At 46.8% G+C, this 13290-nt stretch overlaps 1 protein-coding gene across 1 annotated transcript in view; it reads right to left on the bottom strand.

Annotated features, from left to right (window-relative positions):
• CDHR3 (cadherin related family member 3) overlaps positions 1-13290 on the bottom strand; it is a 71790-nt gene that overhangs the window by 28170 nt on the left and 30330 nt on the right. The window contains 4 exon segments of the mRNA XM_019660122.1: positions 605-794; positions 2609-2757; positions 8253-8357; positions 9768-9862. Of these exon segments, the coding sequence (XP_019515667.1) occupies positions 605-794; positions 2609-2757; positions 8253-8357; positions 9768-9862 (539 nt within the window).

The raw sequence follows: 13290 nt of genomic DNA, 5'->3' as shown, positions 1-13290 counted from the left end.
AAAAAAAAAGAAAAAGTAACTGCATCCCACTTGTATCTGCATTCTCACCCCCACCCCCATTTCCGTTGCCTTTTGTTTACATGCAATTAAGTTGTATAAGGTGAATTAGATGCTTTGTTTTCTTTCAAATAAATATTTGGTTTGATTTATTCATATTACTGGTGGCATGTTTTTCTGGGATCTCCTAGTTACTAATCCTAAGTCCCAAGTTTCTATTATCACTGCTAACAGTGCTGTCTTGCCACCAGCGGCAATAAATAAAGGAAAGCACATCCCAGAGAGGGTCTGGCAAGTCCCCGTGGTACTTCACACTAACGGAGATGAACATGTTTTAGAAAAGAGTAAAATAAAAATATTTTTAACAGAGTAAGAAAGTGGAGAAGGGAGACAACAAAGAGGAAAGAAAATGAGAGAGAGAAGAAAAAAAAGGATGATGTAAGGAAAAACTTATCAATTACAATGGACAGTTCAAATCTACTTGTTTTCATGAGCCATGCCCCAATGCCCATAATTCTCCAGTTTCACCAGAGAAGAGCCAGATAGGCTAAAGGACCAAGGACCATGGAGGAGGTGAAATGCCCAGCATGTGTCAGGACGTGAGTACCTGAAGGTGAACTTGGTACAAGTAGCAGGGTTGTCATTAATGTCTTCCACCGTGAAGGTTATCTGCATGCGATTCTCCTGACCCCCGAAGGGTCTATCCTTCACCAGAACTTCCAGAGAAATGGTGGGATTGTGCCTTAATTCACCTGCATCTCGGTCCAGCCTGTGGGCCACTTGGACAGAACCAGTCACTAAGAAAGCAAAGGTTAGAACGTTACTCTGGAGAGAAATGAAGAGTAAAGGCAGGTAGAGTTGCAGAGAAAATTCTGAAATGAGAACTGGTGTACACAGAGAATATCCTCATTCAAACATTTTTAAAAATTCATCTAAGTTCCTATATTAGATATTGATTGGGGTGTCCGGCCTGACCCTTCTAAAATTTTCACCCCAAACTTCAGGGTTGGGACCCTGGCAGCAGCCTATGCCCAGAGTTGACTGGATTGGTAGGCAACTGATTTCAGCCTGACCCACTGGGCTCCCTTCCTGGAGAATTTGTAACTGAGAGGCACAAGTTGGGTAACCAATTAGGTTAACACTGAAGCTACAGGTAAGAGCCCAGAACTCTAACAGCCGAGGTCACTGGAACAGCACTGGTGCCCACACTTCCTAGGCCCTGACTCCACTCTCATTCCCATGAGATAACCAGTATCCTGTTGACATGTGTCCCTACGATTTCCTTCCCCTCTTGCTTAGTTTGACTTACCTTAGTTTCTGTTACTTGCAACCAAGGATTCTTAAATAGGCTCCTACCAAAACACTGTATTTGTTGAAAGTTCAATTTTTCAATACTAGAGTGGACAGGATTCTAAACCGTGGTTGTCCATCCCTACACTGTCCCTTGAGTGAGGTCCTTGATCGCAGCACACTAGGACATTTCAGAGGTAAAGCGTGATTATGGCCTTTGCCTGCCTCTCCTGGAAGCAGGTATCCTTTGCCCTATAGCTTATGGGGCAAACACCACACTGCCTTTCTGGAATTGTCCAATGCTGGCCTCTGCAAAAGCACTGTGTAAAATGAAGTCCTTTTCGGTGACGTGACAGGAACGTAGGAGGTGGTACAGTCCAGGAGTGGTGAAGAGGGCTGGCTTGGGAGTCAGGCAGCTTTGGTTTGCATCTCTGCCTTACAACCTACAAGCTGCGAGGCCTTGGACAAGCCACGTAACCTGTCTGAGTCTCTCTCTAAGCCTCAGTTTCCTCAGATGTCAAATGCAGATTACGGTAGTTCATTGGGTTGCTGTGCTGAGTACTTAGGATGGAATGCACGTGGGTCACTCAGCATAGAGCCTGGTATGTATTACGATACTAATAAAAGATGGCTATCACAGGAGGGGAGAAGCTCTCCTTCTCTGCACTGAGACACTTAGATGGGAAGACAACTCCCAGCACTCCAGCAGATTGATCAAGGTTGACTGGGTCCAGCTCAGTAACCACTGGTCACGTGTGGCTCTTAGCACTTGCAATGTAGCTAGTCCAAATTGATATTCACAGTAAATAGAAAATACACAACAAACTTCAAAGACTTAGTACAAAAAATAATAATGTAAAATACATCATTAATAACCTTTGAATATTGACTCCATGTTAAAATGATATTTTGGATCTGTTAGGTTAAAGAAAGTGCCTAATTAATTTCACTTGTTTATTTTTACTTTTTAAAAATGTGGCTACTAGAGACTTTTAAATGACTTTTGTGGCTTCCATTCTATTTCTATTGGACAATACTAGTCTGGATCCTCACCTCAGAAGACTTTAAGGTACCCTCAGGATGGTGAACTCACCCGTCCTTCCACAAGAAGCTGCCTCAACGGTGAAGCATTGATATATCTGTTGACATGCACCCTTTTCCCAAACCCCATACCAGCTGCTTTCTATGCCTATTACCTTGGTAACTTATATTCTAGACAGAAAGGCATCCCTATATCAGAAAACACTTAAAATATTTGAAAACTGATTCATTTGGCTGAAATCAAGGATACACTTAAACGGTGTGTGTGTGATAGACTTACACTGATTTATCATGAAATAGCTGTTAGCAGTAGTAATGCTGTAAAGGAGGAAGCTGGTAGAACCTTTATCGTCGGGGTCCTCGGCTGTGATATTGGCCACAATGGTTCCCAGACCCAGCTCCTCCGGAATCACATACACTTGCGTTGGACTGGAACAGAAACACAGCAGACACAGCTAGTTTTCAGAGGCAGGGAGGGTGGAGTCTGGAAGATGGGTATTTTGGTTAATGCTAAATATAGCTCTAAGCTGTTGAAGTTGCATCAGCATGCTCAGAGGAAGAGCTCAGCAGCTGAAAGGAGGGGAGACTGGCTTTTGTATCTCCAAAGATTATATTCCTGTGGATGCAAAGAAAGTGCCACACTGTTACTGCGATGATTTTCATCAGCCAGTCGCAGACTCCTCCCAGCCCCATGCCGTTGCAGATCAGCAGTAGCATCTTTTAAAATAAGGACAGTTGGTCTATCCGGCCATCTTCTCTTTCTCCCAATTCTTGTACAAAAGTTCCCTAAATTATTTTTTAAATCCATTTGGACATAATGTCCAGAAGTACAGGTTCCTCAGTCTCACCCCATGGCAACCACCGAAAGCCAGATACATTGTAAACCTTTTTTATTCTAGTGCTTTTGCTCAATTTTTATTTCTTCCTTGTCTTTTTTTTTTTTTGCCTGAGGAGGTAGAATTTACGCACAGAACTTGTGCACCTTCCCAAGTAGCATTAATCATGAGGTCAGCTCTCTGAATAGACAGACAAGCCCCTCCCCCACTGCCCCCCACGCAGAAGCCAAAGTCAACACACAGTCCTCCAAGGATGATGTCTACAAGATAACCCCAAATCACCAATTTACCGTCTTTCTCAGACCTTCACTGCCTTTGGAAAATTTCAGTAATAAGATAGATAGGTTTTGAAGTTTTAACTACACAACTTGGGTAAATTAAGTAATTTTGAATGCACTAAGGGAGGCATATTGTTTAAAATAACTCTGCAGGAAGCCCTTTTGCTGAGGGAAAATCGTTTTAGTGGGGGAAATATTCACCTCTAATTTGCCAGTTTCCTAAGTGTGGATTTTCCCATGTGGGATCTTCAAGAGAGAAGACTACACCTCAGATCTAAGTGATGGCATTCATTTCCTGAGCTCAGAACATTTCTGCAGTTCCTTTTCATCATCCCTGTAGGGCAGGTGGGGCCAGAGGTAGGAGAAAGGAGCGGGAACCTGCAGCTAGCATCAGAGGCAGGCAGGGAGGGGCTGGACCCAGGCCCTCCCCAACCAGGGCTCCTGCCGGGACCCGGGGCCTGTCCCCTGCCCGTGAAGTGACAGCCTGTAGGTCCATTATATTGCTGAAGGACAGTAACCTTATTCAGACCAAGAAGCCACCTGGGTGTTCTGGGCCTCTCCCCACCCAGAGTCCCACTGAAGCAGCCCATCAGTCCATTTACTTGCCTCACACATACCCTTCTCAGGGAATCACTGATGGGTCCAGGAATACAGACAAGTGGGTGAGGCCAAGGAGGAAGGGGTGGCAAGAACCAAAACCAGAGCCAGAGGACAGAGGGGGTGGCCCCAGCTTCTAAGGCTGGACTGAGACCTTATGTCCATGTTCTGAGAGAACCTGTTTCTAACCTGTTTTATATATATATATATATATATATATATATATATATATATATATATATATATATATATATATATATATATATATATATATATATATATTTAGGGCTGGAAATCGAACTGGTGACCCTGTTGCTCAGAGCTCACACTCTTGAGTGAGCTCTTAACCAACTGAGTCCCTCGGCCGGCCCTAACCTGTTATGTTTTTTATTTGGTTACTTGGAGTGGGTTCTGTTAACCTCTAACAAGGGGATCTCTTGGACACCTGTCACAGACTTGCCCCTGCTACTCCAAGTTTGGTCCCTGCATTTCTAACAGGCTCCCTGGGGATGCAGACCTCAGGCCCACTCCAGCCCATGGAATCAGGGTTTGCATTATCACAAGATGCCTGGGGGACTGATATGCACTTTAAAGTTAGAGCAGGACTATCAGAAGGAATCACCAGAGGTGACAACCACAGGCTCCTAGCCTCTCATAGGACAGACCCAGGACACCTTGGGAGGAGAATCCCCTCCCTCGCAACATTCCCTAAGGCAGTGGCTCTCAGCTGGGGGCTATTATGTTGGCTGTTACAAGTAGGGGAGGAGGCTGCTATTGGCATCTAGGGGGTAGAGGCCAGGGTTGCTGCTGAACATCCCGCAATGCACGGCGCAACCCCCCAATCTCAAGGAAGCCCCCCAGCTCAAAATGTCAGTAGTACAGCTGTTTAAGTCGTCTTCTTCTGCAGGCTCATCTAGTGCCTGCTGGAAGGTCCAGGAAATCAGGTTCCTTGACTGGTCAGGATATTGGTGAAGGCGCAGCTCCTCAGGTAACACATTCTCCCCTTGGCGGACCTGACATTGAGCCTGGCCGAAGATAAAAATCTTTGTTTTGGGGTTATAAGACCCAAGTATGAATAAAATATCACTTAACATAAAGGTGTTACCCTCAGACCACAGTTAAGATCTATTCAAAGCACAGTGAAGCCAGGGGCCTTGCAGCCACCCAACAGGGTAAAGCTCTGTACTTTCTTCTCCATGACACAGCATCTCTAGAGCCTGGGAGGTGGGTAGACAAGGGCCAGTGGCCATGCTCATGGAAAAGGAGGTGAATTCTGGGGTACTTTGGTGACTTTATCACTATGAATGAGTATTCAGTAAGTGCATAAGGTGTGTGTACACTGCCAGGCACCGGGTTGAAAAGGACTGTGAGTAAATACAAAAGAAACGGGCAGAAGGAGATAAAGACCTACCTACCCAACTCTAAAAAAAGTGCTCTGCAAAACCCAGCAAGCCTTGTGCTTGTCATATAGAGAGCAAATACAAGTCTAGTACTTCTATAATCAAGCACTCAACTTGAGTAATAGCAGAATACTAGAGTGCACTTCACGAGTCCATAAAGCGCTCAGATGTTTGTCACCACCCAGGGATAAAAAGGTGAGACATTTTCAACAACAAAAATAGGACTTGCTTTGGTTGTAGTAATTGCGGGACCTTAGCGAATAGTAAAGATAGAAGAGTTGTTTCCACATTTTATATTTCTACTTTACACTCTAACGCAATATACTTGGGTCAGTTGGAGGATTTAATTTTGTTAATCCTGAATTAAACAATTGATGGTTAGTCTTAGCACTGATTTTGGGAAAAAGAAGGATCATGGTTCAAGGGAACCATGAAAGCCCTCAAAGTCAGCCTTGAAAGATGCTGAGCCAACTCTTTCAAATGGCGATGGCTGAGGGACTAGGCTGACTCTGACTGAGCAACCTGGGCAATGTCAGAGCAGCCATGCTGCCCCCAACCCTCCTTCTAGAGCACAGGCTCTCTCAGACCCATCCCTGCCAACATTCATGCAGCGCTGTTTGAAACAGACCGTTAGTTTAAAAAATGGTGGGACAGTCACATAGGTCATGCTCTCTGTCTAGAATGGAGCCTAACCGTTTCATCTCTCAAACCAAAAATGAGAACCAGAGTTCCAGACTGATCTGTGGGGTCCCAACAACCAGCCAAGGTCACGCTCTCTTTCTGCTGAGGTCAATTGCTTTATTTTGGAAGATATAGTCCAAACCAGGTGGTCTACAAGTTCTGCCTCTTGGGAGAAATCGTTTTCCCATTTGCAAGCTCACCAGCCTGCTTTCCGTCCTCACAGACTGGGGGTGTAAGGAGAGCACTGCCGAACACATCGGCTCCAGCCCCACAGGCATCACCTTCCTCTGGGGACTGCAGATGAAGCCACAGTGCTGAGTGGGCCAAGACTTTTGTTTGAATCCAGGCTGAGATGTCACAACGATTTATAAATGGCCTGGACTGTGCTTCTGGAAGGACTTAGCAGCAACGCACTGCATCATCCTTCTGAACTTAACGTGCAACAGGCATTGGTGGGAAACATCACACGGGGATGGATCTGCTGCTGTTCCCTCTACATCAATACCCAGCAGGTGGGCTGCAAACCATGGTGAAAACCAGAAGTTTCGCAACTGTGCTGTGTTTTGCCAAATGGCTCAGGTTAGCCTGGGAATGGGTGGCCTTCAGACCGCCCAATCACAGGATACTTTTGCAAGCATTCTGCATAGTTCTGGAGCCCAGGGGCTTATTGTTGTGGAGTTTCCTAGGCTGAATTATTCAGAGCCTTTAATGCAGTTAAGACCCCAGGCAGGTGGCTGTGCCAGTTTCCTTGTGGCTGACACCTGAGCCCACCTCAGCGACTGAGGCAGGCAGAGCCTTGTCCAGTGAGCCAGGCTGTTTGCAGGGTTATATGCTTGCCAGCTCAGAATCCCATCTTCCCTTCTAAATCCCCAACTCTGACAGGCTCAGATCTCCCCTTTGTGCCTAGGCTAGTCCCTGGCACGTTCCCACAGGCTGCCTCCACCAAATTCACTTACCTTCCTCACCTCTGCTTGACGCAGGAGCTGCCAGACACAGCCAGACCTCTTTACTGGGTGCACCATGGCAGGAAGGAACTTAAAGCACCCAGCAGGGCAGGCCCGGAGGCACCACTGAAACAGCCCTCTCCTCACTCAGAGAGGGTGACACTCTAACGGTGGGCTGTACGGAGTCTTGACTGAAGATGTAGCGCCAGGATTCTGCCATTATTAGAATTGAGCACTCTATTATAAAAGTACCTGCCTTATACAGTAGTCTTCCCTTATCCATGGGGAATACATTCCAAGATCCCCACAGATAATATCAAACCCTACATACACTGTTTTTCCTATACATAAATACCTGTGATAAAGTGTAATTGTAAATTAGGCAATTTCATGGATAGATTTGTTTCCACCATGGATCTTAACAACCTTAGCATACCATTTTTTTTTCTTTCCTTATTAAGTCAAGAACTTTCACCTTTTTACTTAAAGGAAGCACTTTACAGCTCCTCTTTGGCATATCCAAAATTGCCATCATCACTACTCTTGGCTTTGGGGCCATTATTAAGTAAAATAAGGGTTATTTGAACACAAGCACTGAGATACCTCGATAGTTGATCTGATAATCCAGACAATTACTAAGTGACTAAGTGGGGAGGGGATCATATACAGCATGGAGACGCTGGACAAGGATGATTCTGATCCAGATGGGATGGAGCAGACATCGTGAAATTTCATCATGCTACTCAGAATCATGTGCAATTGAAAACTTATGAATGTTTTATTTCTGGAATCTTCCATTTAATATTTTTGGACAGCAGTTGACCCGGGTAACAGAAACCATGAAAAGCAAAACTGTGGCTAAGAGGGGACTACTGTATTTACCTTTTCCATAAGCCCAGTGGCAAGCCTCCCACCAGGGGCATCACGTCTGGCCCTATCCCCTTCCCACTGTACCCACAACCCTGTGGTGCATGTGAATGTGGAGGTGCAGAGGCAGGGGGAGCAGCGATAGAAAATGGAAGTCCAGAGGCCCAGGTAAAGGATGCTGAAGATCTCGGGCCTCTTACCTCTCCTCCAAGCCAGAGCAGGGCACCCCTCTGCCTTGTATTAAATGTGTCTGAGGAGGCTCAGCCACCTGAGGGAGATGTGCCTGCAGCCTGTGGAGCCCTGACTGCCCCCCAAGCCTACCTGGTAAAGCGCGGGGTTTCATCGTTGATGTTCACAATGTTCACCTCCAGGGATGTGGACACTCTGAGCCCTTGGCTGTCTCTCACTTCCACAGTGAGATGGTAACTGTCAGGAAACATCCCAAGTGAGGGAATTAAGCTTTGCCGACACTACCTCAAATTGGGGTGGGGAAAGACGAGGTGGGAGGAGAGAGGTCTGTCGCTTTCTGGCAACCCCTTCAGATGCTCCCGCAGTCAGAGCTTCTATGTCTACCCTTATTTCCTCGTCTCTAGAAACCCACTCTCGCATTTCTCATCATGTAGTTCTTTTTTTGTTTTAAGTGAAAAACTAGTTTATTAGAAGAGATAGTACACTTCAAAGAAATAGAAGTGGGCCCAAGCAGTATAGAATGGCTCAAGGGCCCATTATTAGAAGAGAAATTACATTCCAAAGAGTTTGGAGCAGGCCAAGCAAAAGAAGCTCAAAAGGCCTCTCATCCTGTAGTTCTCATTCACAGCCACCACCTCACCAGCAGGCTACCCGTGTGCACACTCTGTCTTCATCGTTCCTTGCAACATCCCTGCAAAGTGTGTATTGCGCCCACGTGAGGAAACAGAGTCTCCCATGGATTAAGTAGCCCAGGTTCTCACACCTGGTGCAGAGCCAAGAGGCAAACCTGGGTTGACCCCAAGGCCTGTGATTTTTTGTTTTTTTGTTCTTTTTAAGATTTTATTGGGGAATTGGGGGGGAGAGGAACAGCATTGGGGAATCGAGGAAGGGGAACAGACAAGTTGCTGTCCTTTTGTTCTTCAGTCTAGTTGTGGAGGATGTCGCTTCACTGACCCATGTTGGTATTGTGATCATTGCGCTCTTCCCAGGTCAGGCAGATGGGTCGCTGGCCACTGGAGAGCCACTCACGGAGGTTCTTGGCAGCTCACGCTGGCTGCTGGCCACTCACAGTAGCTTATGGCAGCTTGCCAGCGACTCACGGCAGCCCAGCTCCAGGTTGAGCTGTTGTTCACCATCTTAGCTGTAGAGGGTGCAGCATCACTGGCCCTCATGTGGGATCTGAACCGGGGCTCTGCTACTCAGAGCTGGCGTCCCAAGCCAACTCTTACCCAACGTGCAACTCGGCCAGCCCAAGTCCTGTGTGTTTTCACTCTCAGACCCTGGACTCTGCCCACATGTTTTCTCAGAGGCCTGCTCACCTCCACCCTGCTGCTTTCATGTTAGCAAACAGCGCTGACAGCTGCCTCTCCCAAGCCAGCAGGGCGCCTGGGGCAGACCCCTAGATGCTTTGGGACCCCTCTCCCACACCTTCACTCTTATTATTTGGAGATAGATTTGGGGTGAGGAAGGCGGCCTCCCAGATAACTGCCTTATTCCCTGTTCCCTGTTAGGGCTCACAGCCTCTGAACTTGGCAGGAAGGCAGCAAACTGCTCCGGACCCCCCTAGTTGCCCTCAGGCTGCACCTATGCCTGCACCTTGACCCTCAGATAAATGGAACTTCAAGCAAGGTCATTGGCAAAGGCTACCTGTTGTTTCCTGCTTCAAAGTCAAATTCTGTGGTGGAGAAGAGGGTCCCATTAGCAGACATAATGAAGCTCTTTGTGGGAGAAATCAGGAAGTACTAAAAAACAAGGAAAAGAAGAACATAAGTAAGCATATCTATGTATCTTTCCCCAGGAGACAAGTTTGTTCACTTCCCATTTTATATTCTTAGCCCATAGAACATTCTTGATGCATCAGGATGAGGCCCACATGGGCAGTTCTCAGACTTACTAGTTCTTAAACCAAGAAACTTCTGGATCTGTAGGTCTGAGCCTCTGACCCTGATCAGCCACACCCCCAGAAGCGGCTTCAATGACAGGCCCTGCCGAAGCATTCTGCTGCTGAGTCCATCTTCATCTCCATATCCCAGTCACCACATTGTCACTCCTGCTTCTCAGGACAATTTCTGGCTTTGATTCTGTCTTAGCTTCAACTAACACTGTTTAAACACAGCTACCACACATTAGGTAATAGGATGATACTGAAGAAAATGAGACCTGATCTTTACCCTTAACAAAACTTATGATATAGTGGGGCGCAAAAATGTTCACAAGCATCATTCATTGAAATGATGGAAGGGCAAAGGGAGGGACAAGAGTGAGAGAGAATGAGACTTAGCAGAGTCTAAGTCGGCATCTGGTTTGAAGGTATAGAGGGCTGTTTTGAAATCTGAGCTCAGCGTTGTGGCCATTGGTCAGCTTTTCATGTCTTGGGAGGTTGAATGTTGTCGTCCTCCTTGGCTCGCAGTGCCCAGCCCAGCTCCCTTGATGAGCCCCTGCCCAGCACCACTTGCTCTAACGGGAACACAGGCTCATTTGCCCAGCCCAGGAAGGGCCGGCCCATAGGAGGAGCACCCTATACTCATCAAGATTGAGTCCTTGCTCCCATGTTGGACTCAGTGATGCAGGAGAAGGACCTAGGTCAGAAGATCTAAGTTCAAATTCTGGTTCTCACCACAGGATCTGGGGCCAGCCCCTTCCCTGTCTGTAATTTAAGGATGGTATCACCATCTGCTCATCCATGTTATTGTGAGGATTAGATCCAAACGAACCGTGTAAAATGCGAAGGGCCACAGGCACACTCCAGGCTTACATGTGTATATACATTCGTTCTAAAGGACTCTAAGGTTAGAAGGTTTCATTATTTCCTACTAGGATGAGGGACGATCTCTATTCAAGGCTTTAGATCTCTGGATCAGATTGTCAGTGGAGGTTTTGCAACCACAGCCACAGCCCCTCAAGTCTAGAATCAAAGGAAACACCAGCCAAGGCTTCCAACCCAGTGATTCGTTGTATTGTGATCACAGCTGAGTGCCCCATCGGAGAAGAGAGGATGAACAGAAAATAGATTAAAGGTCTTCTCTGGGGCCAATGTAAGGTTTTTAAAACATTTTTAAAAGTGTCTACCTTCTGTTTATTATTTAAAAACATTTTCCGGGCCGGCCGAGTGGCGCGATGGTTAAGCACTGGCTTGGGACACCAGAGGACCCCGGTTCGGATCCCACATATGAGGGCCAGTGACACTGCCCTCTACAGCTAAGATGCTGAACAACAGCTCAACCTGGAGCTGGGCTGCCATGAATCGCCGACTACGGCATAGGCTGCAGTCCCTGTGGCAGTGGGTTGCCATGGGCTACCGTGTGTAGCCAGCAGCCAGAGTGAGCGGCCAGCAGCCGCAGTGAGCGGCTGTCCAGAAGCCGGCGACTGATCTGCCTCACCCGGGAAGAGCACAATAATGGTGCCAACTTGGGCCAGTGAAGCAACGTCCTCCACAACTAGACTGAAGAACAAAAACGACAGCAACTTGTCTGTTCCCCTTCCCCCAATTCCCCAGCACTGTTCCCATCCCCCAATTCCCCAATAAAAATCTTTAAAAAAAAACAAACATTTTCCTAGTTGTAATGAATATATGTATTACACAAAAATTGGAAAAGACAGAAAAGTATAAAAAAGAAACTCAATGTTTAGTCACCTATAAAACCTCATTATTTTTGTAGATAACCTTCTGTTCTTTTTTTTTTAAAGATTTTATTGGGGGAGGGAAACAGCATTGGGGAATTGGGGGGATGGGGAACAGACAAGTTGCTGTCCTATTGTTCTTTAGTCTAGTTGTGGAGGACATCGCTTCACTGGCCCATGTTGGTATTATCATTGCGCTCTTCCCGGGGGAGGCAGTCACTTGTCAGCCATTGGATGGCTGCTCACAGCAGCTCATGAAAGCTCACGCCAGCTGCCGGCCAGCCCCACTGCAGCCTACGCCATCGCCGGCGACTCATGGCAGCCCAGCTCCAGGTCTAGCTGTTGCTCACCATCTTAGCTGTAGAGAGCGCAGCGTCACTGGCCCTCATGTGGGATCTGAACCGGGGCCCTGCTGCTCAGAGCTGGCATCCTAAGCCAACTCCTAACCAATGTGCCACTCCTCCAATGTTGGGAGCCATTTGAGAGCAGTGAGGCTGCAAGCTGAGAAAGCTGTAGGCCTCCATGTCCTGTGTGCTGAAAAGGCTACAAAACTCCATGTTGGGTGAGCAGCAAAAAGGGAACTTCTGGAGCGACATCTGACCCAGCAATGACCAGCTCATCTCCTGTGCCATGGAAAAGCAGAAGTCCCCTGGAACTGAAACCACCGGACCCTCGAAAAGCACTTTCTAATAATGGACTCTGATGCTTTGGGACTTTCCACCATGGACTTATTGACAGTTTCTATTTGCCTTAGTTTAACCTTGCTTAGTTTGGTCTACGCAGTGCTTAATGTAACTTGTTGCTGGAAGAAATTGTTTCTCCAGACCTCCAAAACTTTGCATAAGGAACATTGGTTCCTCATTCCCCAAAACCCCCTGCCAAAATCCCCTATGCTTAAGGAAATTAATCCCTACAAAGAGGAAATTGCTTTCTCTATATAACCAGTATGTAACTAATAAATGGTGTCACTCTCCGCCACCCGCGGCAGAGTGTCCCTCCTGATCCCAGCTTTTGTCTCTGTGTCTTTCTTCTCCACTTGATTTCTCTCCTTTCTTAATCTCCCACCTGGTCCACTCAGGGACCCTCTAGGTGCCTGGCTAGCGTGCACCAGGTGGCCACTGGAAGTCAAGTGGGTCTCGGCACTCTGGTTCCCTTCTGTTCTTTTCTATGCAAACATACACCCTCCAAAAAATTGGGATGATGTTCTAATCAAAATGATAATATCTCATTCTTTTCATGTATAGCTTGAGCATTTCCCCGTATTCTTAAGTCTTATTTTACAGGCTGGTTGGTTAATGATGGCACAGTATCCTACCAAAGGGGGTTATTTTACTAAGTCTTTCCTGCTGGTCATTTAGATGGTTCCTATCCATTATTGAGAGAAAATATTTGGGCAATGCCTAAGAGTGCCCTTCTCCCAGCACCCCAAATTGTATAAGCACTCTGGCAGCACTCAGAGTGCAATGTTTAAATCCTAAGCCCCCACTAAGTCTGGAGCTCATTTCCTGGGCAGCAGCGGCCTAGGAATAAAGGACCCTTGGGGCCAGCC

This window comes from Hipposideros armiger, unplaced genomic scaffold (genome assembly GCF_001890085.2).
Source record: "Hipposideros armiger isolate ML-2016 unplaced genomic scaffold, ASM189008v1 scaffold_312, whole genome shotgun sequence".
Lineage (NCBI taxonomy): Eukaryota > Metazoa > Chordata > Mammalia > Chiroptera > Hipposideridae > Hipposideros > Hipposideros armiger.
Note: the sequence above shows the minus strand (reverse complement) of the source record. Positions and strands in the feature narration are given on the sequence as shown.